The 26,405-nt window shown below is 46.1% G+C and overlaps 1 protein-coding gene across 2 annotated transcripts in view; it reads left to right on the forward strand.

Moving 5' to 3' along the window:
* The window catches only part of LOC137801677 (ephrin type-B receptor 1-B), a 131,998-nt gene extending 106,956 nt beyond the window's left edge, over nucleotides 1–25,042 (forward strand). Inside the window, exons 7-16 of one of the 2 annotated variants that reach the window (XM_068599028.1) lie at nucleotides 49–211; nucleotides 2,686–2,794; nucleotides 3,629–3,693; nucleotides 7,942–8,130; nucleotides 9,186–9,433; nucleotides 10,507–10,722; nucleotides 19,868–20,017; nucleotides 21,728–21,921; nucleotides 22,790–22,945; nucleotides 23,649–25,042. In XM_068599028.1, the coding sequence (XP_068455129.1) occupies nucleotides 49–211; nucleotides 2,686–2,794; nucleotides 3,629–3,693; nucleotides 7,942–8,130; nucleotides 9,186–9,433; nucleotides 10,507–10,722; nucleotides 19,868–20,017; nucleotides 21,728–21,921; nucleotides 22,790–22,945; nucleotides 23,649–23,757 (1,599 nt within the window). In that variant the 3' untranslated portion in view covers nucleotides 23,758–25,042. The remainder of the gene's footprint in view (nucleotides 1–48; nucleotides 212–2,685; nucleotides 2,795–3,628; nucleotides 3,694–7,941; nucleotides 8,131–9,185; nucleotides 9,434–10,506; nucleotides 10,723–19,867; nucleotides 20,018–21,727; nucleotides 21,922–22,789; nucleotides 22,946–23,648) is intronic. The other variant, XM_068599036.1, reaches the window with a different exon arrangement.
* The last annotated feature ends 1,363 nt before the right edge of the window (nucleotides 25,043–26,405 follow it).

The raw sequence follows: 26,405 nt of genomic DNA on the forward strand, positions 1-26,405 counted from the left end.
TCTGACTCGTTTCTAACCTGTTCCCCGTGTGTTCGCTGCTCCTTTCAGGACCATGCAGAGATCAACTCCACCATCCTGCGCAGCCAGACCAACACGGCCCGCGTGGAGGCCCTGAGGCCGGGGACGGTCTATGTGGTGCAGGTGCGGGCGAGGACTGTGGCCGGCTTTGGCAAATACAGCAGCAAGATGTGCTTCCAAACCCTCACAGATGGTGAGGACTGTCGAGCCAGGAGAAGCAGCTCTCTCTGTCTCACACACACACACACACACACACACACACACACACACTCCCTCCCTCTTTCTTCCACTCTTGTCGCTCTCTGTATTTGTTGTTTTCATTATTATTAGTAGGTGAGATGGAGGGGAACTGTGATGTTGGATTGCACTTCTATTTCCACGGCGAAATTCATTTCAGGTTTGAGTGTGTGTGTGTGTGTGTGTGTGCGCGTGGGGGGGGGGTTGTGTGTGTGTGTGTGTGTGTGTGTGTGTGTGTGTGTGTGTGTGTGTGTGTGTTCTTTGAATATGTAGAACTCTGAGTGTCTTTTGTTTGTGCTTCTAACTGTGCTTGATCCAAAATGCTTCACTAATTGGTTTTTCACCCGGCCCTTCTGTTGCTGTAGAGCCGTCCCAGAATGCATCGCTGTGATTAGTCGTTGATGAGATTAATTTTTTGCCATGTGGGGGGGGGGATTGTTGGAAAGGGAAGGGGATGAAGAGGAGCTGCAACACCTGCTACACTGGCAGGGTTGTGGCACTAAGTGTATTACTGTAAGTGCAAGGACACGTGTGTGTGTGTGTGTGTGTGTGTGTGTGTGTGTGTGTGTGTGTGTGTGTGTTTGTGTGCCAGCTTGGTGGTCGTGGGGTTGTGTTTCATTTCTTCATGTCATGCTTTTTCATAAAGCTGCCGACATGCTAAACATGCTAAGATGTATACAACATGATTCAGAAGATCTGCAGAAGTGCATCCTCCAATGCACGAGCTGACGACCACGCACACGTGGCCGTAACTCAACATATTTAAAGCAGGAGCGACATCTTCCCACCGTGTTGCGTTAATGGAGACGCTCACGATGAATGAGAGGGTGAGGATCTTGAGGGAGGCGAAGATGAGAAGGGTATTAATGATGATGAAGGTGATCATCGTGGCTGTTCCCCGGCACAGAGCAGATGTAGCGGCACCGTCACGGCCCCGTCGCATCGCCCTCACACACAAACAAACTCCCGCTCAAACACACACACACACACACAGAAAGGTGCACACGCGCCACACACGCTCGCATAAACACTGTTTACGGTTCATCCGCTGGCTCGCTGCCAGAGCACGACATTCGTCAAGGCAATTAGCAGCAGATGCTGGAGAACTGCTGACAATCACACCCACGGCTCCACCTCCTGCCCCTCAGCCGGTTCCGCTCGTCCCCCGTCAGGCCGCTTCGCCGCGTCGTGAAGACGCCGCCGCGTCGTTCCTCGAAACATAAAAATCCTTTTGTCTGTCCTTCGACGCGTTTTTATGTGCTTTGTGCGCGAGCGTGGAAGACTTGACTCACAGGTGGGAGGAAACATGAAGCACTGGTCCGTCAGTCGCACGTCTCCAGTCCTCTAATAGTCTGAGGCCCCGCTAACTAACGGGTCGTAATAGGAGCCTATTTTCCACCAGATAGGCACACAGATAGATTATAGCTTTCTGGCTCCGGGGGAAAAATCACCAATCAGCATTCCCACATGATCCGGGCGAAGGGGAGATTTATGGAGAGCTCCTTACGCCTAATGTCTATCAAAAGAGAACAGGAAGACCGCCTGAAACCTCGAGAAGCCGTAAAATCATACGCGCTGTTTGCTTGAAAAGTATTTAAATAAATGTGCAAGTTAAAAGAGTGAGCAACTCCTGTCACATTGAGTTTCCTCATATATCCCGGCTCTCACACTGCTCCGAAAATGCATTAGTTCTCCCTTTATCACTTTAATCCAATAGACCCATTCTACACGGGGGATTGGATTTAGAAGCAGCTGATTTGCCTGCAGCATGCTGAACCCCGCGTCGCTCTAACTACAGCGTTTGCCGGCGCTCAAGTCGCCGCAAGACAGCCGCACAAAAAGACGGAAGATTCTGCTGTGTGGAGTTTTTCGGCGTGCCGTGAACTGTCCTCTGAGCCGCCAGCAGCGTGTGAACATACCACACGCCTCGGCTACACGCGTGACTGGCGGTAGACGACTTCCTCTTCAGCGCCGGAGAGACATCCAAGGTGCTCTCTCTCTCTCTCTCTCTCTCTCTCTCTCTCTCTCTCTCTCTCTCTCTCTCTCTCTCTCTCTCTCTCTCTCGCTCGTCTGCTGGGCTCTGACAGGCGTCGCAGCAGCGGAGGCTGAGAGGCCGTCCTCGCCTTCACTTTCATGCTTCTCTGTCAGTCTGTGTCTCTCTCCTGGTTTATCAAACGTAACCTGTCAGTCAGTCTTTCTGAAGCTGGTCGGGCTCAGCAGAGAGATCTATATGTTTTCTCTATCCAGTCCGACCATTCGGCTCTGCCTCTTCTTCTCTCTGCCTCTCCTTTTGCCTCACATGCACACACACACACACACACACACACACACACACACACACACACACTCACATACAAACCATCACAGTCATGCATCTGGAGCTCTGCCTCAGCCTGACTCCATGTCTGTCTTTCTCTTTGTGTCACACAGATGACTTCAAGTCTGAGCTGAGGGAGCAGCTTCCTCTGATTGCGGGCTCAGCGGCAGCCGGAGTGGTCTTCATTGTTTCCCTGGTTGCCATCTCCATCGTGTGCAGCAGGTAACCACATGACCTCCATGTTGGGCTCTTGCAGAAGATGCATGAACTGCTGCAGAAACTGCTGCAGAAACTGCTGCAAAGCTAATTGACTTAATTGCTATGTTTATGCATCTTTTTCCACAAATAATATCATGAGACAAATAAACTTATAAAAGTGCAATTTAACTTGTTTTCCTCCCAAACAGCAGCACATGTATCCCTCATATCAAAATACATTAAATCTATCTTAAAAATACTTTGATACTTAAACTGATCCAGTGTGTTTTTGTACTGTCATTAAGTCACTTCTCCAGGTAAACTCAGCATGTGAGCTGCATCCATGAACTCAAAAGCATTTCATAACAGCAAGTTGACAGGAAAGAAAACTAAGTTGACATATTTTAACTGGAATATTCCTTTTCACAGAAAACCTAAGTGCTGCTACTTTGCCCTGTTAAGTTACTTAAGTCAAGTGAATTTAATTTTGCAGCGGTTTGTCACATTGTCAGACTGCTATCTTGCTCAGCTTTAAATATATAAAAGTCGAATTTTCTGCAGCGCTGTGTGCAACTTCGAGCGAGTAAAGCGTTCATCAAATGAGCCGAGCTCTTTTGATGCCGAGGCAGAAGAGACAGATGAAAAGAAGAGAGATCCTATCAAGGTCTAATTAAAAATCAGCTCATTTTCATAAACTTCATTTGCCATTTCTAACCCTCTGCAACTGATTCAATTTCAGCCACGTCATTTTCAGGCCATACAGCGAAACATGAAGAGTAATAAGGCTTCGTTTACACTTCCTTTCATCCTGTCGTCTCTCTCTCTCTCTCTCTTCCCTCCATATTCATGCTCCCTCAGGAAAAGGGCATACACCAAGGAGGCGGTGTACAGTGACAAGCTGCAGCACTACAGCACAGGAAGAGGTGAGTCCATCATCGCACCGAAACACTTCAGCTGATCTCAAACCATCTTGGCTGCTATCAGGCAGTTAGCAGGACTGTCTCCTTCTATGTTCATGTGATGCAGATCTAGATAAACACATGTCGGACTGTGCTGCATGTGTTTGCATCTCTGTTGTGAGTCTTCATACATTTCCTTGATGTCTGCTACACCTCCATTCCCCCTTTGTTCAGTCCTCTGCTTCTGTCACATCATGTATTAAACAGGTGAAGCGTTTATTCAGATGTAAAACATGAACGAAGAGGAAGTCTGGTGAAAGATGAATGACCTCCGTTAGCAGGCGTCTGTGGATTTAAAGGCATTTCATTTCCTTTACAACGACACTGACTGACAGTCGTCTCTCAGGGCTCTACAATAGCTGTGATTGAGTCGTGTTGCAGCCCCCCCCCCCCACGGGCACCGACTGATGAGGGGAAGGAGCCTGGAGGGACACACACATAACCTTTCACACACACACACACACACACACAAAAGACTGTGTGTGTGAGATTTGTACCTCGACTGAAAGCCCCATGTACTGCCGAGCTGGCAGTCTGAACGGGGCTCACTCGAGGGGATAGAGTTTTGTGGAGTCTGACACAGCAAAGCGTTTCAGTACAGTTACTTGGTGTCAAAGCTGCGGCGGCGGCGGCATCGGGGCTCATTAAACCTGGGCGGAGGAGCCGGTTTTGTCACCGGCTATCTTCACCAAAATGCAATTAACATGAGTGGTGAAAACAAACAAAAGATCAGAGACACTTGCAGCCGTAATCGTAAAGAGCAACCGAAACGCTGATAAGGAATCCTATTCATGAGTTTATTCTTTCAACCTTCACACCGACAACACTCATGAAGTCATCGCTCACCCCGCGATGCATCATTGTCTTCCATTCTCTCAAGATTTGACTGGCAGTTTTGTAATTACAGTATTCAACACAACAATTAAACAGCCAATTGTTTACGGTGATGCTCTGAAGAACGTGCAGCCGGCTGCCGACTGTTCCACATGCGGCCACACACACACACACACACACACACACACCTTAGATCACATCGCCTCGTTTGCCAGCACACCTAATGTGACAGGCGTCAAGTGAGATGCTCGTACTGGAGATTCAGGACTTGTGCGGGGTCATGGGCGTGACAACGCGGCCTCTCGGGTTGCACCAGATGGGACGTCACGACGAGCAGATTGGAGCGCGAGCGTGGGCGCACGCATCGTTCCCACACGCGAAGCAAAGGCTGCTCTTGTGGGTTCCTAGATGTCTGTTTGTATTTTATTAGCACGCGGCATCATCAGCGCACAGCCCAACTTCTCATCCTCACCTCATCAGAGCGTAGACGTTTGTGACTCTTTCCATAAACAACCCGTCAGCAGCGGCTAATTAACAGATAAATATGTTTCTTCCCGCCGCGTGTTGACTGAACGCACTAACGCGTCTCTGCACACGACGACCGAACGCGTCCTTAAATCAGAAACGTTCCAAACCCGGTTTGTCGCTTTGGAGCTTCAGCTGTTGTTTGTACTTCAGCATCTTGAGCTAACACCGACTCCGGATGGGATTTAGAAACCCATTTAACAAATCCAGTCGTCAGAAGCCAAACGTGTTGGTGCTGCAGCCGCTTGTCTCGCAGCAGCTAACTGCACTCGTACGCATGGAGGCTAGATGGCGTTAGCATCACCGGTGAGCATCATTCTGAGACGTTTGTGTTTGCCCTCGAGTATTGAAGGTCAAACCACATCCTGATAAACCCAAAGTGACATCGAGTGGGATTGTTAATCCCATACCATTTGTTGATCCGCTCTGCGATTCCCATGCTAATCATCTGCAGTGTGTGTCTGACAAATTATTTACTGACATCAAACGCTGGATAATTAGTTTGTGTTTAGAAAATAAACTCAACTCATTATACTCACAAAGCCACAACATAGATTAGTGTGTAGTAGTGTGTAGAGTAGTGATGTTTAAATGATGAAGGTGTACGGTGTCCTGCACTCGAGCACGTTAGCTTTCCAAAGTGCATAATCACAAAAAACATATAATTACTATGCTGGAATTGCTAAATTACAAATATTGTCGGGGAGAAGGAGTGAGATGATGTTTACTTGGTAAAAGATAAGATGAGCTTTACTGAGCGTCTGGACCAGTAATGTGATTGGACCGATCGCCAGTAATAGAATAATGTTAGCATAACGGCCTTAAGGTTGATTTGTGAATACATTAAGGCCACTGAGTCAACGACTAAATGCTGGACGTTGGTGAACATAACACGGTTAAGTGCAGCGAAGTAAACTGTCGTTTATGATTAAGGTCAACTAAATACTCTGAGCCGTTATCACAGCGTCTCCAATTTGCTTCGATTTATAATCCAAACTCATTGAATTTATCCGTTTGTCCATTTGCCTCCTTTACGTTGAAACAGGGATTATATTATAGGATGTGTTATATATTTAGAAATGAGTCATAATGCATACGCTCCCGACAGGCGGGTTGTTTTTGCTTGTTGGGTAAAAATAGAAGTGCCGTTTGGAAACATTTGCTTCATGGACTCAAATGAAGGAACTATGAAATATTAAAGCAGGAATCTATTTTTTATCCGATGGCCATACACATACGAGTGCAGCCAGCCAGCGCGGCTCCAGAGAGGGAGAGGAATAAACTGTTTGCAGTTTAAATTATACATGAATGTGGGCTCTGGACTGTGAATTAGAAAGTAATGCGTGTGCGTGACATTTGGAGTGCATGTGTTCTCATTTCTTTCTCTTTTTTTTTTTTTTCCCGCGCGGCTCCCTGCTGAGATGTGGAGGTCCGCCCGGTGCTGCTGTGTGAGCAGCTCGGCGACACTTGTCGATAGATTGACTTTATGGAATGCAAAGCTGCAAAACCCTCTGATGGATTAACTTGAATCCAATCTGTATGGAATCTCTAATGAGCAATTACATTCACAGAGGCAGGGTTCAAGGCAATTAGTGCGCTAACTCGAATCTGCTAGTGGAGAGCGAGGTGAGGCACCTTGATCCCGCCAAGACCAGACCTTATCCTGCTTCCTGTCTCCTGAGACCCCTCCCCCTCTCTGTGTGTCTTATGCAAATGAGCGGGCACAAATTGACTTGATGGAGATGGGCTTATTCCAATCATGGCTGCCAGGGTTTCCTCTAAACAGCTCTGAGGGAGGCGGGTGCTCGTGGGTGTCACCGGAGAAAAGATGATTTGACGTCTGCTCGCGCGCCGTCATTCCGTCCCGTGGCGGCGTGTATTGGATTTGTTTACAAGTGTTTTTTGGCCACCCGGCCCGTCAGCGCTGACAGTCTCTCCTCCAGACAGCTCCAGCCTGTGAACCGCGTCACCGACTGCAAAACAGCATAAAGAGCTCGTTGATGGCGCTTTTGTTTTATCTCGTGTATGAGCTCCCACAGGGGAGGGCTGTGAGAATGAAGGTGGATCTGTGTCTTTTTTACCTGAGCAAACTTCTTGTTTGTAAGTAAATTATCTCCAAATCTTTGCTCTCAGTTCCAAAAATTGCTCCAAAAAAAAAAAACGTCCTCAAAAAAATAAATTGTGCTTTTTTTTAGAGCATTTTTTAAATTTTGAGAGCAATTTTTTTTTCTTTTTTTTTAGAGCAATTTTTTTTGGAGGGCATTTATTTATTTTTTCAATTGTCTTTTTTTTTTAAGAGGAATTCTTTTTGGAGAGTGTTCATTTATTTTTGCAAATTTTAGTTTTTATTTATTTATTTTTTTACACAGAATTTTTGGAATTGAGAGCAAAGATTTTAATTACAAACAAGACATTTGCTCGGGTAAAAAAGACACAAATCTACCTTCATATGAGAGGGAATTGGTTCTCCTGCTATCAACGAGCAGAGACTCTAGTCTCAGGATGAAAGGGTGAAATCATGTCTACATTTACATTTTCTATAGACCCTCATCCCTTCATCTTTCTGTCTCTTTCACGCCAAGTACTGAATCATCAAACCGCCATTTTGTTGTTTTGTTGTTGTTGTTGTGCATGCCTCTAAGGAGGACAATGGGGCAAAAAGAGTCATCATCATTTACAACAGTTTACAGCTGGTAGTGATTGTAAGTAATGTGGTGTCACTCTGTGATTCAGGTTACGACTTAAGAGGCGACTGCTTTCCATTCATCAACTGTTAACACGAGACGTTAGCCTGAGAGAAACAGAACAATGTCTTTCTTCTGGAAAGCTCACTGAGCGCTTTGGTTTGTCTAGAACTCTCTTTGCGAGCCGACATGTCTAACTGCCCCTCCCCACTGGGCTGCCCGACCCACTTCTCAGGCTCCCCGGGGATGAAGATCTACATCGACCCCTTTACCTACGAAGACCCCAACGAGGCGGTGCGAGAATTCGCCAAAGAGATCGACGTCTCCACCGTCAAGATCGAGGAAGTCATCGGCGCAGGTATGGAGGGTGGACTGCTGTGGAGCGTGTGTGTGTGTGTGTGTGTGTGTGTGTGTGTGTGTGTGTGTGTGTGTGTGTGTGTGTGTCATGTGACATGTCTGTGTGCTTGTTTAGCCTGCATCTGTTCAAGGTTGTGAAGCGCGGCCCTCTTAGCCGCCACATCAGATGGGAACATGTCAAGGGCCCGTGTCAAGAGCACTCGCAGCATATAGGCCAGCTACCTTGGGAGGAAATGGCATTAGAAATAACTCAAGCCTGGCAGCCTATTCCCTGTGCTTCCTTGTGTTTTTGGAGCATATTAGTGTTCGTCTCTTCTATCTTCTGGCTTTCATTAACCTCACATGTAAAATAGGTGGAGATATTTTCCGTCATTGTCTTATTCTTGATCGAAATGAATGCTTATTGGGCTGATTGAAGTAAATTCTGAGCGTCTGAAAACTGAAACACCGTTGGCTTGATGTACATTCATGTACAGCAGGAAGGGCATGTTGATACCATATGTTTTGGTTAATTTAAAAGCAAAAAAAAAAGCCCTAGTAATGAGACCCTGGATAGATCCTGTGCAACGGCCTACTCAGCAAGCTAGGTGTGAGGAAGTGACAGACAGGATAGGGGTAAGGATGCAAGGGGACTAACTAATTAAAGATTTCCGTTTTTGTTGATTTCTCTGTGTGGTGTCTCTGCAGGACACTAAGGTGGTTATAATTAATCAAACAGATTCCAGATATTTACCAGATAGTGCTTGCCTGTTGTTCTGTGATTGGGCAATAGAAGACACTTGGCTGGCTTTTAGAATAAATACATAGTGGGAGTCGGAGGAGCCCACTGTGAGCGGCACCCTGAAGGAGCAACACTAGAGGAGTATTGGACAACAGTCAGCGTGCTGGATGGAGACTAAATGAAGATCTATAATATCTGCCAGGAGACTTTAGATGTAAATACGCTTGATAAATGAATATATTTAGATCTCATCAACTCCACTAATCTTTTGTGTGATCACTTCTTCATCAGACAAAAGTAGATTCTCTTTTCTAGACTCTGCATTTCGCCTTCAGGTGAATTTGGGGAAGTGTACAAGGGCCGTCTGAAGCTGCCTGGCAAGCGGGAGATCTATGTCGCCATCAAGACCCTGAAGGCGGGTTATGTGGACAAGCAGAGGCGCGACTTCCTGTCCGAGGCGTCCATCATGGGCCAGTTCGATCACCCGAACATCATCCGCCTGGAGGGCGTGGTCACAAAGAGCCGTCCGGTCATGATCGTCACAGAGTTCATGGAGAACGGCGCCCTGGACTCATTCCTCAGGGTGAGGCACTTTCTGAAAATCAAATGTACTGTTTCATACGAAGACACGCGTGTGGGACGATCAAACGCTAGACACCTTGTGTGAAAGTCCTTTCCAATATATTGTAGACTTCTAAACCTTCATCTTGTGCCAACAGAGAATATGTTTCATGACCATGAGCATAGTTTCAATCATTCTTAATTGGAAAATGTCCATTACTTAGCTCTATCAGCCCTTCATTTCTCAATTAATGCTTGAAGCTTTTAATGGACTCTTCACTCGTTCTTTAAGAGTCAAGAGTGAGCCGACGTGCAGCTTGATCAATATTCAACTCGCTTTTTTTCTCCTTCAATCTCATGGATTGGTGTTCTCTTCCACTTTGATCCAGGGTGGGTTTAAAGGGGCTCTTTGAAGTTGGCTTTGCTAACCGCCACATCCGACTTGTATTTCCATCGATCTCTCTCACCCTCTTATTTGTTCCCGTGTTTGGGGGTTCAAAGCTCTGCAGAGCGTTCGCTCGGGTGGAGGCTCGGATGCTCGTCTACTTTTCCTCCGGATGAGAGGATCTGAAATGCAAAAATATCTCAGGGTGACAGTTTTGGAATAGCAAATTGTGAACAACAAATTCTTAGAAAACGAGGGGCAGAAAAAATAAATAACGTTAAACAGGTGAACGTTATTAGATTTGCTTTTTACCTACAGGCCAGTTCTCACAACACTTTGTCCTGTTGCCTCTGGTAATAAAGGTTTATACAAGAGCTTCATGATGCCGGTGGCGAGTCTTTCATGACATCAAGGCGACGTGTCGTCTGTCGACAACACTATGAAACATTTAATTTATTTGGCTCTGATATTTCCTAATAGAAAATATCCATGTCCTTGAAATAGCAACAGTCAAGCTCAGTCAACATAGTGTCTGTGATTCAGTGAAGAATCAACATAATTAGTTAATTATCATTAAAAAAGCACTAATATTACCATTTGCTGACATCTCTCTGTCCTCCAGCTATTCTCGTTTATATTAATTGGTACAAACGTTGATGTATAAATAACTGATGTAACCGCTTTTAATGGTTTTTGTCTCCGTCTTCCAGCAAAATGACGGTCAGTTCACGGTGATCCAGTTGGTGGGGATGATGCGCGGCATCTCAGCCGGCATGAAATACCTCTCAGAAATGAACTACGTCCATCGCGACCTGGCTGCACGCAACATCCTGGTCAACAGCAACCTGGTGTGTAAAGTGTCTGACTTTGGGCTGTCGCGCTACCTGCAGGACGACAGCTCCGACCCGAGCTACACCAGCTCCCTCGTGAGTACTTCATTCATCCAAGCGCCGTGGATTATATGAAGGGAGGTTTGTGTCTTTTTTACCCAGCAAATGTCTTGTTTGTAAGTAAATTATCTCCAAATCTTTGCTCTCAATTCCAAAAATTGCTCCAAAAAAAAATTTGCTCTCCAAAAAAATTCCTCTCAAATTTTTTATTTTTTATTTTTTTTTGGAGAGCGTTTATTTATTTTGTTTTCAATTGTCTTTGTTTTTGACAGGAATTCTTTTTGGAGAGCGTTTATTTTTTTTGTGCAAATTTTAGTTTTGAGAGCGTTTTTTTTTTTTTTGCGTTTTTAAAAAAAATAATTTTTACACATAATTTTTTTTTAATTGAGAGCAAAGATTTTATTTACAAACAAGCAATTTGCTCGGGGAAAAAAGACAAAAATCTACCTCCATAGGATTACGTGTTCTTTTATCTAGTTTGTGTCTGCATGTCATGCATCTTTTATACTGTCTATTCAATTTGTTATTGACATTCACAACAAGCGAAACATTCTAAAAAAACATCACTTTTCAGTCCAATAATCATTGTTGCTCCTCTGACGCTGTCTGCCTCTTTTTGAAGGTCTCGGCGACCTTTCACCTTTTCGGCGCCTTTCATTTTCTATTAGCTGTCGGTCCTCCTCGTCATCCTTCCTCCTCTTTCCTGCACTCTGCAAGTCACGGACCAGAGGTCTGTCACATCTTCATTAGTGCGGAGACGAGCCTCCTCTGGGAAAGCTCCTCTCTCGTTGACATGCCCAGAGTGCGGAGAAACCAAAGGGCATTGCGGCCTCTCAAATTGACAGCTACCACCCTCTCTCTCTCTCTCTCTCTCTCTCCCGTCTCGCTCTCCCTCCTCATTCATTATTACTCGGGCATCATGGGAGGCTTTGGCTCCTCATTAACTCCTCCACGCTACAGATCTGTAATTATTAGCAGCCATCGTTAGTTCATCTTCTGCCGCTCCTCTTCCTAATTCAAAACACACTCTTACGCCTCCACAAAAAAAACGCGGCGTAGGTCATTAGGACTCCCGGCATGCCCGAGTTTGTGCGTGTGTTTTCTTATTTTGTGTCTGTGTGTGTGTGTGCATATGATCATGACGTATATCTGTGCGTGCAGGCCCATGAACCTGAGTCCATTTTGATGACAGCAGGTCTTGTGCAAGCACAACTGGTCAATAAAGGATAAAGAGCATGGTTTATATCAGTATACCTAAATATATTTTTAATTCCACTTCCATTGTAAGTTGTGTAGACATAATGTATGAATATGCTTCCATACACATCTGCCGTACACTGTTATGTTGCAGGTCACTGAACCGTGTCCTATATTTCACTTGTCTTTCCTTGTTTTGGGTCAGCAGCCTGCAGTTATTCTCGCCCGGGAGTAGAAATGTCATTTTCACTTCATGAAACCACCTCGGGGGATCTCTCTGAAAATGTATTATCGTATACAGTGTGAATTTACAGCATCGCAGTAGCGCTGTATATGAATATATATGAGTATATCGTGCTATAAAAAGATAATTTTCTAAAAATAGCTTCAGTGTTATTGCAACACATGCACAACTTGAGATCACAAGTATGCAGTAAATATCCTGTGAGTCAGTGCGACACAGGTACGCAAATAATGTGCAGGTCTGAGCGGCCATCATCTGAGTTATAGTCGTGATTATCACTTCAGGTTATAAGCAAAAACACACGTGCACAGCCAAGCAGTGCAAACAAGCGGCAGCTGATGGCTCCACGTCATCAAGGCCAGAGGAGACATGACTTCACATCGATGTGGCTACGAGCTAATCGCTCCCTAGCAATAGCTCGCTTTGTAAGCTCGACCCCTCTGGGTAAACCTCGCTGAACGGGTCGTACTTAGCGACACAGAGGAGTTAGCACGCTGTCGTCTGTGCCGCTGAGCTGGCTAATAAAACCGGCTGCAAAAGGTAAAGATTGGATCATAGACTGCATTTTGCATTTCAATGTTGTTTAATGCAAACAAAGTCTCCTTGAGGGCATCTGGAGAGGTAATGTTTGAAGTCTGGACCCAGGGAGCTGTTGTGATGGTAAACACTCAGTTGTTTTAATCATTCTATATTTTTTCAGCAATAGAGATTTAAAACACGCTTTGGCTTCACTTTCATACTTTCATACTTTCATACTGCCTCATCATCTTCAGCATCCAGATGAGATCTTCAGCGTTATTTGTGTTCTTTGTTCTGTCCTGTCCTCCTGATCCTACATCCACTGTATTCAGGGGAACATTTAAACGAGTGCTGGGGGGCCACAGGGGCCTCCACAGGGGCCACGCTGTGATTACGCTTTGCATGTCGCCCTTCACTCCTTGACTTCTTCCGCTACGACCTGACGCCAACCAATCAGCGAGCAAGGCCGGCGTGGCAGACGAGGCCGGGGAATCTGGAAAATTAAATTGCGCTGACATGCAGTGATTTACATCCCCATCGACCTCCTCCTCCAGCAAATTAATCACCTCTTTCCCTCTACTGCTTTTCTAATTTTTCCCTGCAATTCGAAGCACACCAATTACACAGCCTGTGGTGAGATGCTGGATGTATGGTTAGGAGGACGTGCTGGTAATTGTGTTAACCCTGGATGTGGGCTCACTCTGGAGCATTTTGTCGGAGGTTTTCAGAGAGGAGGGGGCTCTCCTCCCTCTCTGCTGGCGGCAAACCAAAGTCGTGATTAATTAGGCCGACAGGACAACGCTCGGACTGCAATGGTATTGCTCGGGTGAAATATGCTAATTAATTGAAAGACTTTCCGGTTTCGTTGCGGCAGTGGGTTGTGTGTGCGCTGGCGTGGTTAGATGTACATGGTTGTGTCGCTCAGGCGGTTGCCCAGAGGAGCGTGATCACGAGTCCAGGTGAGATGTGACTGACCCTGCTTCCCCCGACAAAGAAGACGATTGATTTCTAAACACCCGGCAAACAGAAGAGACGTTCACATTACTCTCTTTATTCAGCCATCCATCTGTCTCCGGAGCGTCCATCCATACATCCATTTCTTTCCCTTTTTCTCCAGCTGTCCACTTCTTTCCCATTTCAAGCCCCCCCCCCCACCGCAACACAAAGGCACATCAGAACGGCATACTCAGTGCAGATGTGACGAATGATGCCGTTTGTGGTGGCGATGCGTCACAGGTTGTGTTTTTGTTATTTTTGTGTTTTGCAGTCATGGCTGACTGGAAGTCAAAGGACTGGGCGTTGCCGCTGGGGTTTGATGTTAGTTTGTGGTTAAGACGGGAGAGCAAAGGGATCGATATAAAAGGTGTTTGTGTGGATATGTTTAAAAGAAAATGGGCATGTGAGCGTAGTCTATCACAGCTGAGCCACAGGACCGTATGAGGAAGGCGGGTTTGAGTCAACTGACACGCGATGTGTACTGTTCATACTGTACATATGTGGTTAAAAGTGTGTGTATGTGCTGTGTTTCATACACGTATGTCCCTGAGGTACCTTCCTGTGTGTGTGTGTGTGTGTTGTTTGTATCATTGAGGCTGAGAGGGGTTGAAAGGCGAGGTCACACAGAGTCGGTAACAAAGCTCATCCGTCAAATCTGTGTGACCCGAGTGACATTCTCCGAGCTGCGCTCCAGTGCTCTCACTTTGTGGAGTGCACTGTTGATTCTGTCATTTGTCTGTTTTCTATTTGCATCCTTTACGCCTCCTCTCTTTGGCTTCAGGCCCATCCAGTTTTTTTGGCTCGTCTACTCAACTTGTAGTGAAATATTTATGCGCTGCAAGTTAAAGGGACAGTCTTTGAGTCAACAGGAAGGGAAATGGGAGCAGAGACAACACGGAGACTTTTTCTTTCTATATGTGTCTACGATGCTGCTGCCCATATCCAGACATCATAACACACAGCGAGGACACGCCGTTTCCAGGCAAACAGCGAGTTCATTGACACAAATGTTTGGATAGAGATAAAAAAAGATTTAAAAAAAGATTTGGCCAAGTCTGTTAGAAAGCGTTTGAAAAAGTCAACAGTGGTTTCCAGCGAGCCGCTTACTCTATAAAATGTCAATACATATCTCACATTTACTGTGCGGCTCACACGGCGCCACATGGCGCTTCCACGCTGAAGCCTTGGAAAAAAGATGGAAGTATGGAAGCCCATTCCCGCCAAAAAAAAATAAAGTCCTAAACGTATGGGAGCCCATTTTCCCCACAAAAAACAAAAATTAGGAAAAAAAATAATAAAAAATTAGGACCAAAAAAAAAATATTGTCCTCATCCTTTTTTGGGGTTCTAATTTTTTATTTATTTTTTTGGGTCGTAACTTTTTTTTTTTTTTTTTTGGTCTTGATTTGTTTTGTTTTTTTTGGTCCTAATTTTTTATTTATTTATTTTTTGTTCCTGATTTGTTTGTTTTTTTGGTCCTAATTTCTTTTCTCTTTTTTTGTCCTGATTTGTTTTGCTTTTTTGGTCCTAATTAATTTTTTTGGTCCTTTTTTTTGTGTGTAGTATAGTATAGTGACCAAAAAAAAAAAAAAACATTTTTAAAATTTTTTAAATATTTTTTTTTCCGTGAATTTGCTTCCATACCTGTGTACACAAATATGTGCTGTTCTGTTTGTAGCTGTTCGTCGCAGTTATGTTGGAAAACAATTGCGGGCCGATATCTCCTAATGTTTGAGTTGGTTATTGGTTTGATCTGGATAGAGCGTCAGAAAAATGTCAAATCTAATTGTCGGCATTTCTCATGTGCCCTGTTGTTTACAACTCTCTTCTTTAAGCTTGAGGAAGACGTTGACTCGTGCTTTCACATGCCAGGTTCTTCTGTGTCATCTGCTCCTCACGTTGGGAGAACACACAGTTTCACGCTCTCCTGTGCAGATGCTCCACTTCCCCTCATGAGCATGAGTCACCGCTGCAGTGACGGTGCATGATCCCTGTGTGGCTTCCCACTCCAGTGTCCTGCCAAGCTGAAGTCGCTGCTGCTGGAAATAGAAGCGCCGTCATGCTCATGCATAATTGCAGCGAAACACTAAGCATGCCACCTTTCCCCGCTTTGGTGTTATCTCTTGATTCTTTTTCTTTTTTTGTATTTGAAACTAATTAAGTTGTTTTCAGGCTAATTTTATTCAGATTGCAGAGTTTAATTTGCTCAGTCTTGGGTTAAATATAGCAGCAGACAATTTCCAGGAATGGAGAATAATATGAATGTGGAGGATGTGCACAGGTTGTGCACAACAGAAGGAAAGTCACGTGATGCAAACCGGGTCCCTGCATCAAAGCCGGAGCAACCATCCAAAGCGCTGCACCTTGATTTATACCTTCTGTGGTGTTTGCCAGCGTCAGTATGCGCTGGGCGTTGATTCGCCATCTGCGGCTGTTGGACTGCGTTTGCATGTGAGCAGCATTCACAACGAAGAGGTTTGTCTGCAACTAAACCAGCATAAGAGATACCGTCTTCTTATAATTATTATACGGCAGATTAAGTGTTGACTATTTAAATTGTTCATATTCTTCCAAACTCAGAAGTTAGCGCCACACTAAGAAACACTAAGAACGTCTCCAGCATTTTGTTAATGACATTTGCTTATCTTTATTGATTATTAGAGGATTGGCTTATAGTTGGACTGGTGCAGTTAATTACATTATTAGATTATGTCTAAATTAAAGCACATTATTTCAATGCTAAACCTTCACGTATCCTGTAACCTGGATTTCAGTTCCTTTCAGTAATTATTTTCAGTAATTATTGTTGTAATGGGATCAGGATGCTATTGAAAGAAGGTTCCTTATTTTAATCTTTAATCATGTTTTACAGAAGTAGAGCAGTTATGAGGTGGTATTCTGGGTGTCTCGTATTGTTTCACCCCCTTCTCTTATCTTCCCACGCAGTATTGAGACATTTTCATCAAATCCAAAGACAAACTATTTACTGACAAAATGAAGCTGTGACGAATGTTTTCCTGGAGTTGCTCATGACTCCTTTGTATATATTGTATACATCATGCAGGAGATGTGTGTGTGTCTCTCTCCACCACACACTCCCATGAGAAACCAGCATCTCCGTCACCACCATCAGCCCCTCTTTGTTCTATTTTCCTTCCCATCTCTCTCCATCCCCCTCTCTCTCTCTCTCTCTCTCTCTCTCTTTCTGTTTGGGCAGGCTTCCAGGGCAGATCGTTGCTCTCAGGATTTCATTAAAAGGATGTTGATGGAGCGCTCTCCCCAGCCTAAGTAAATGTGCTCAAGTCCATTTGAGTGTGCATTGTTTGGGAATGGATAACTGAAGTCGGAGGAGTGAAGGAAAGGAGAAGAGAAGCGGGAACGAGGGAGAAATCAAGACGAGGGAGGAGGATGTCTGCGTATTTGTCTTCGAGATTAAGGAGAAAGTTTAGTTGGAATCTCTCAATAGTTCCCGTAAAGGGAAAATGTTGAGTAAAAACAACCAAACACTGAACTCTTCTTTTGATTTACAGTATTTATCTGTTGCATGTTGTCTCGTCGTGTGCTGTGACGGGTGTGCTAGCTTCAGCTTCATGCAGCTGCATGTCAGTGACGGGCTGCATGGAGATATACGGCACATTGGTGGACGGAGAGCTCTGCAAAGACATGACAGGTGTTTCATCTCCTTGCTTTATGTATCAATGTCTACACACACACACACACACACACACACACACACGTTATTGGGCCGAGAGACCATTACAGACACCAGTAAGTACACACATTACCTCGCCGCCACATGTTTATCCTTCATCCGTCGGACCTGGCTGTCACGGGAACGCGCTCGTCTCGACGTGATACCTCTTGACCTGACAGCTCCTGCACATCGCCGCTGCGGTGGCTCTGCAGACACGTCGCCGGCTGTCACAGCTGGTCGCCGTCTGACACGAGCGGCCACAACCAGGTGGAACCAGGACTGTAAATCTCACGCTGGTAACGTTAGCTCGACAGCACACTTCTGCTTCTGCTCCAGGCGCTGCAGATAGGAATCAGGTGTGCAGACGCGATTGGATGTGTTGTCCACACGACCAATGTGGGAGACAAAAGAACAACAATGTCTAATGTCACAGTGTGGAAAATGGGCAGGAGTTGTTGTTTTGACAGCGTATATGGTAAGGGATCTCTGCGGCTCATTTATTTCAGGTTTTCACCCCCTCATGGCCGCTCACTTTTTCTTCACAGTGCCAACATTTATCAACCAGAAAATAGACCCATCCAGCATCTCTGGAGAATCAGGCACTCTGTGTCACCCACTTCATTTATTATCATGGCTTTTTTTTTTTGTGCAAAGTGTCACTTGATATCATTACAAATTACTCCTCGAGGCCTGGAAGTTGTGCGGCAGCGACTGTGCTACTGTCGGGCTTATCTACACAAATTCTGAGTTAACTGTCCGAGATAATAGCGGCGCGTGAATCCAGTTTCAGGGGCGATATTACACTTCAAGGCGAGCAGAAAGCAGCTTGTTCCTTCTTCAGCAGCCAGCACAATACACCCAGAGAGCGCTCCGCATGCTGCGAGGACACAAAGCACTCCTGCCTTTGTGTTCACTTTAGGTCTGTTTTAATTCCCATCATCACTTCTACCACCCCAACTCATTCCCTGTGGTATTAGCGCTCTTTTTACTGGGGTAAAAAAGCTCCAATGCTTTTTTTTATCGTGTTTTTGCCTTCTTCCATGTATGCATGAGTTGTTCAGCACTTCATGTTATTAAAGCAGGGTTTGGCAGAGCTATCACTGGCCCACAGCAGTAATTACTGCGGGTTTGCGTAGCCGCCGCTAACTCACCCGCCTTGGAAATGTTATTAGTAAAGTGTCTCATTGGAGGCCGTCTTGTGGATCCTGTGTCTTCGCACCAGAGAAGCTCAGATCCCCGACAGGGTCCTGGGGCTCGAGACCAGATGTACAGAGCGAGCGAGTAATGATAGAGCGGCCATAACGGAGGGCTTTTTCTGCTTGAAGCGGCAATTTTTTTCATGTTTGGTTCTTCGTTTTTCATCTCGTGTATGTTCTTCCAAATAAAATAATGGACTTGAAGCGTCGCCCCTGACAGAGTGACAGATGAAGAGGGAGGAGATTGGCCCTCTTTCCTTTTCTCAGGGATGATATTGGTCTTGTATCCGTGGCGCTCCATTCTGCCGTCAGACAAAGGAAAGGGCAACAGAAGGTGTCTTGGGGTCTTAGTAGAGATGAAACGACTCCGATATGAACTCGTCTGAGCTGGAAGAAAAGCACTGAAGTCGCTGGGGCTTAAACTATTGATCTCTTCCTCTCTCTATGTCTTTCTTGTTCTCTGATTTTCTCTGTCGGTCACACACAGACAACCACACACTGCAACACGCTGTATTCTTCTCCTCCGGCTCGTGAGCGTTGGCGCCGAGTGTCTCGCAGTCGGTCCTGATCGCGGTCTTCCTTCAGGGTCACATGTGAAAATCTCTTTTGAGCATCAGCGACCTCTCAAAGGTCAAACTGAAAAGAGGCGCTCGTTAAACCTGTGTCCTGTCCCTCATTGTCCTCGCTAAGATCTAATTTCCCCCTCTGTCTCTTTCTTTACATCAGTCCGTCTTCTCTCTCTGAGTCTTGTCTTGCTTTGTGAGCGCGAGCAGAGAACAGGGTGGTCTTTAAGCGGCTTTTGGGTTTGTCTCCAACAGAGGTTTATCTGCACAAGCTCAGGTTCAGCTAATTGGCATTGAACTGATGGCAAACTGGACTCAGGGGAAGAAAAAGGGGAAGTGTTGTTGGGGCGCTGCACCAGCGATTGTCCGTCCCTGTGCATATTTTCCCAACTGTGCATATATATACGTGTGTGTGTGGAATATTAATCTAGCAGCTGTCAATTCCAGTCAGCATGGCACGTGGCATGCCGGAGGCCCAGGTAGCCCAATCACAGGCTGACACGCTCGATGCACGAGCCGACGCCGATCCGCCTTTATCCAAACACGGCTGCGGGAGAGGAGACGCTGAATGTGAGGCTGGTCGGTGGGTGAAGGGCGGACGCCGTTCAGAGCCGCCGCTGAGACAGAAGCAGAACCTCGTGTATGATTTGGCTGCTGGGTTATTGATACTGGGCGAAGCGTGGCGGCGTGAGGGGGAGGAAAAGAGAACGTTGGCAATAAAAAAAAACGTATAAAAAAATGTCCTAAGTTGTCACCTTCTCTCCTTTCCTCAGGGAGGGAAGATCCCGGTGAGGTGGACGGCGCCGGAGGCCATCGCTTACAGGAAGTTCACCTCGGCCAGCGACGTCTGGAGCTACGGCATCGTCATGTGGGAGGTGATGTCGTTTGGAGAGAGGCCGTACTGGGACATGTCCAACCAGGATGTGAGTGTTTTGTTGGTGGACTAATACATTGGTGTCGTCACTTTTTGATCATTTTAAAAAGGATGTCGGGCCAGAAGACAGTGAGCGTTAACGGGACTTTCAGTTATGAGGAGAAAAGATGTTTTGTTTGACATGATGAATAATATAGTTACACACTATCACAGCGTCCCCTTTGGATTTGCACCTCTTACCAGCAAGAGGCAGCTTTCTAAAACATTTAAGTGTCTATTTGATGGGATCTTAGAGAAAGATCATAAAATAAACATTTAAGTAAGTGTAAAAATGCTGAACAAACGGCCTCGTTAAAAGGACGGCGGCCATTTCCGTACAGATGTGGTTAAACGATCTGTCTTCTTTCCCCATAGATACACAATCAAGCTCTTAAGAGAGGAAGCTGTAATAAATCACACATTTTTTTGATCAGATCCCATCTCGTAGCATCGTCGCTGAAGATGTCCTTGACTCTGACTTTGAAAGCAGACGTATTACACACACAGTCGCTCTCTCTCCTCCTTCCTTCCTGGCCGGCTTCAGAGAGCAGCGAGTGATTGCTGAGAGCTCTGCTTTGTTCCTCATGTCCGTTTGGACAAGCTCCACGCGCCGACTCCAGCAAACACGCAGCCACCGACTCCCACAACCGTTGGATGTCGTCCCGCACTGCAAAGTATCCCTCGCTAAGCTTCCTCAGGGAGACAATCAGCCAACCATCAGGCCTCCGTGGACCCGGCTCCACGAGGACGTCCAACCCAGCAGATGTTGCCTCAGTGGGCCAGAAGCAAACTGCCTGGTGGGACGAATGCAGAGAAGAGGACTGGCACGGCTCAGCATGTCCGGCTGCTCAGTCCACACACACACACACACACACACACACACACACACACACACACACACACACACAACCACTTCTCCATATGCACCATTTGTCAGGATTGTGCTGAGTTGCACTGGACTGCGAGGTGGACTTGGCAACCTGCGGAGCGGCCTCTAATTTTTAACGATAGTATCTTTTAGAATTCATTTCACACCAGACTCTTATCGTGCAACTGTGCGTTTTATAAGGAAAGATTACATCGACAGGCCGTTTGGATGCGTGGATACGGGTGAGAGCGAGCTCCATCAATGTGCAATGCTGCATTCTGGGAAGTCTTGTGTGTGTGTAGAGTCTAAGAAGTGCTTTCATTTGACTTTGGTATAATAGTTTTTATTGTTTGTAAGTCTATTTCTCGCTGTACACGGCAGATAAATAAGTGAATTGAGTTTGAAGGTTGGTCATTGGACTAAAAGGTACTTCACTTAAGTTCTGATCCAACTTTGTTCGACTCTTAGAAAACACTTCACTCCACTCTGACGACCCTGAAACTCTTAATTGTGGCTTTTCTTTAACACGGCCAGGCAGCCTTTAAGAAACATGTCAAGTGGCTGCACTTCACCGCGTAATTATATACAATCTGCCGATTCCCAAGTGACTTATTTATCCAGTGACACTGCCTCTGCTCTGCTTTCGCGCCGTCCTCCATTGGTGGCACGTGACCGTCTGGAGTCGAAAAGCAGCGTGAACGCTGGCGTGAACGCTGGCGTGTCCGTACGGGACGGGGTGGGCCGGGGCGAGCGCGTCGGGATCATAAAGTGGATCTGCTAGACATCACGAGTCACTGCAAACTCACAAAGTACATTACTGACGACCCAAACGTCTCCTTCCCGCCCCGCCAGGTGATCAACGCCATCGAGCAGGACTACCGTCTGCCGCCCCCTATGGACTGCCCCAGTGCGCTGCACCAGCTGATGCTGGACTGCTGGCAGAAGGACCGCAACGTGCGACCTCGCTTCGCCGACATCGTCAGCACGCTGGACAAGATGATCCGAAACCCCACCAGCCTCAAAGCTGTAGCCAACATCCCTGCAGTGTGAGTGGACACACACGATACGGGCATTCAGTACGCACAAATAGGCTTTAAACAAGTGTATATATACAGTATTTACACGTGCCGTGTGCACAAACAATCCAGAGTGCATGCTCGCTTTTTCATCCCCTCATGAAATATACATTCATGTATTTCTGTTGATTGCATCAAACCTGAACTTTTCCTCCACTCCCCCGTATTAGCTTTAATAAGTTGGATTTTTTTCCTCGTTGGTCAGAAAAAGGCCATAAGTAAGCAAATATACGTAGATATTCAGGATGTTTAATTCGCTATTTGCCTTGATTTTCTTTGAATCTTCATGGAAGATGATCTCGATTGTTTTCAGCTTCCATCGTTAATCACAGGTCGTCTCCAGCTCGTGCAGAGTGGTGGTGGACTTTCTGTGAACTGAGAGCTTTAGTTTGAGGCTCATTCAGAGACTCGTCCTGAAGCCATTCGTTGAGCTGTGTGAAGCTGCCGTGTTGAAACATGGACTTTTGACTCCGTGTGAGCTTGAGTTTGTGTAATGGAGCTTGTTTTTCATCAAGGTCCCTCCTGCACTTTAGCTCAGTTCACTGTTTCTTTAATTGTGATCAGTGAGAAACATCATAACAGCGTGCTAGTTGTTGTAGCATTAGCTTTCATTCACACCAAACAGTGGAGCTTTGTCTCACAGTAGATGCACAGATAGGTGGATGGGTAGATAGATAATCTCACTTTCTTCTCCTTTTTCCATCCTCCCACACACCGACACAGAAGCCATAACCACAGCTCCTCTCCTTCTCTTCCAGTCCTTCTTGCTTAACATTGAATCAAAGCCCTGCGCTGCACTTACCTCCTCTTTCCTCCCGTTTCCCTTCTCGCTTCTCAGGCCTTCTCAGCCACTGCTGGACAGATCCATACCTGACTTTAACACCTTCAGCTCGGTGGAGGACTGGCTCGCTGCCATCAAGATGAGCCAGTACCGAGACAACTTCCTAAACTCAGGCTTTACCTCCCTGCAGCTGGTGGCCCAGATGACCTCAGAGTGAGTTCACCGTCTGCAGAGCCAGAGCTCTGGATCTATAGGGCACTTGATGGGCTCACTCGTGTGAAATTACTCCACATCAAGTGTGTGTATTTTTACCATGAATGCACCCAGTGACTCAAGCGTTCAACGATTGAATCGAGAAAGATTTTCTATGAAAAACTTTCCGAAATGTATAAGGATGTAAACCCTTAAATACCCATTTTAAGGAGACATATTTATTCGCTACGGTTTCTGTGTTCTTGAGTGTTTGGAGGCCTGGGTCACGACATCATTCCTCATAGCACTCGCGGTCTCGATAGACATGCATATTGCACTTCATTTATTTTAATTAACAATGTTGCTCGGTCTACAGATTTATGTGAAAATGTATAACTCACATTTTTTATTAAGAATGTATGCTCGGGGCTTGTCTCTTTGCAATGCAAAGCAACATGCATTAGTAAGTCTTCTCTCAAGTGATATAATTAATTTTGTAAATTTGTGTTTTCTGCTCATCGCCACAAGCGTTCCACCCTGAAATGGCCCTTTTCATACGCAGCGATGTTCTGACTGTGAATGCACCAGAAAATGAAAGCCTTTCTTTCCCGCTCGCATAATGCCGTCACACTGAACTCCACTTCATCTTCAATGTGATGGAAAGTATTTCATCTATTGCCTCCAAAAGTGTTCCCACTGTTCAATGTCCTCTCTTCCTCTGCAGGGACCTGCTGAGAATAGGCGTGACCCTGGCGGGCCACCAGAAGAAGATCCTCAGCAACATCCAGTCCATGCGGGTGCAGATGAGCCAGTCCCCCACCGCCATGGCATGACTACAGGGGGCGCTGTGCCGCGGGGCGGGCAGCATTCGAAGGACCGACAGCGCCGGCGGCCCCCGAATGACCCCCGACCCGTCGGAACGCGCCAGAATCGAGACTATTGTCTTAATCTAATCCACCGCCGCGACAACAAGGAGACCAGGGTCTACACATCCACGCCGTTACCAGATATCACACTTCATGCAATCCACTCCAGGATTTCAGGGTCCAGACTCGATGCTGTTTCTCCATTTTATCCACAGTGAGAGGAAGGAAGGCGGATGTCCGTCGATGTGGTTATGAACTGCCATTCGTGTCATTTTAAACCAAAATAACTCCAACGATTCGACGTGGACACAGAGACTCCCTCACTGGTTCAGACTGAGTGACATCGTGCTTCTTTACTCTCTGGACTCCAAGGCGTCGAGACGTCGGGAAGCGACGCGTGACCTGTGATTTCACCGTCGTCAGTGATGAAGACGCGATGAAGACGCCTCGACCCGGCCGGAAAAACATCCGTCTCAGAAGAAAAAGCAATTTGCAGAGAGGAGTAACTGGAGGGAGAAGAATACAGGGATGTACAGCGGAGCTCCATCCTCAACTTTCACTTCATATTTTGCTCGTTTGAAGAATTTGAGAAATGTATTGTAAACGTGGCCGAACTTTTGAGCCAGTTATATTTTGTCTTTTACCATCTGTTTGTTTGTTTGTTTGTTTGTTTGTTTGTTTGTATCACTATAGCAAGATGCCGCCCACTCCTATGTTAACTTCAACACTACCTGTGGTCACCTGGGGGGAAGGCCTCGCTGGAGGACTTCCCATCCAGCCCCACCCAGATTCAGAGAATATAAATATGTTTATCTCTTGCTGAATATGATTATATATTTCATAATAAACCTTCATATTGAAGGTGATATGAATGAATATGTATGTACAGAACTCTCTGCTTGCATTTTTGGCAAAGACATGTTTGTGGACTAGATTGTGACCGACACGTGTAGATTTCCCACGATGCCCTGCTTCCCTTCGGGCGACTCCGGGTCGCCTGGTTCGGCGGCTCGAGGACAATCCAAACTGGATCTTAAGCTGAGGAAGACGTGACATGAATCGTAGGCAAAGAATTGGTATCGTAGATCTATATGACAATTGTTGTAGGAGTTAAAATAATTGACAAAATATCCGTTTATTGGAGATCATGTTTAATGTGGCTGTACACATTCTGTCTTTTGCCAGTGAGCACTTACTTGTACAGATATGTTTTATGTTTTTATTTCTTATTGTTCCGTTGTTGTGTGTGTGTGTGTGTCGCAAGTGCTCAGCAACATCCAGAGGGGAAGGGAAGTCCACGCCTCCGCCGGCTCACATGGTAAATATCCGCTGACTCGACATAAAAGTGCTCTGTAGCTGGTAGATTTTATTTGGGGTGAATTCAGTCAGTCGTCCTCGCGGCTTCTGCGAGTTTCTTGAACGAGGAAAAACTCTCTGCAAGTTTAAAATGCGTGCTAAAGTAGCTTCTCCAATAAGTGGAAGTGAATCTTCTTCACTTCTCACAGTGGAAATGAGCATCTGGGCCGAGTTCTGCCAACAGACGCCCGACGCCAGTCCTACAAACACGCGGGTTTAAGCGGCCCGTTCACACTGCTGCAGCTGAGCGTCTGAGCACATCCATGCAGGCTCACTATACGCTGCCGCCATAAGGGGAGGCAGGCTGCAGGCAAACCCTTTGTGGGAGTTTCATGCGGATATGAATCAGTCGGTGTTTGGAAACGTTGTGGTGGTACCAGGTTGCAAGATGTCTACATTGTTCCTGAGGGATGCTGTGGAGAGAAAGCCACACTGATGCATCTGGAATGCATTTTGATGATTTGTCTGGATACACGAGCATGATGTCTCTTCTGTTAGTCCGGGCGTGATCTATCGTGCGACTGCGATGGCGTCCGAGCAGCTCGCTGATGAGTAGCGCTGGTTTGTAGTTGGTTGTTTTTTTTCTCCCTGCAAAGCTTTGAGAACATTTTTGAAATAGTGTTTTGTCAAGTGCTGAAATAGTAATAACACGTCTGGCCTTTCAAATTGAAAGCAGGCTGACCTGAGCGTCCCCGCGGTCATGCTCCCTGGACAGGCGGCCGCGGCGTCTTATTCACAGACGGCGAGCGCGAGCTCCGGTCCCTGTTGGTCCTGTTGGAAGAGCCGTGGATAAATACGGAGTTAACCACCTTTCATCCAAAATTAGAAATTGACGGTGGACCAATTAGCAGATTATTTTGCATCATCTTCCTCCTCTCTCTGCGCCCTGCCCTCTCGCTCGCTGGCTCATGTCCAACTCCTTCATCCTTGGTGGAAACAAGCTGTCCTGGGCGGAGCCGGACCGGTTGGCTCGAGCTCCAGCAAACACCTGCCGGGGCCGGGCAGCGAGGCCGAAGGGAGCGTCACAAACAAACGCACACTGACTGAGAAACGCTCAACTGTTCTTTGCCCACATCGGGTTTCCAGCCTCATGAGAGGAAGCAGGCAGAGCGCTGACGGTCGTGCTGATGTGAAAGAAAGAGGAACGAGTTCACGGGAAGAGAAGTCACAAAGTTAGCCGATTGAAGTGCACTGGAGGTTTTTTGTATTGCAGTGTGTGTCAGCATCTTTGTAATGTATAATGTTAATGTGTGTTTAGT

This window comes from Clinocottus analis, unplaced genomic scaffold (assembly GCF_023055335.1).
Source record: "Clinocottus analis isolate CAN_PGR_092001 unplaced genomic scaffold, fCliAna1.0.p SCAF_11, whole genome shotgun sequence".
NCBI lineage: Eukaryota > Metazoa > Chordata > Actinopteri > Perciformes > Cottidae > Clinocottus > Clinocottus analis.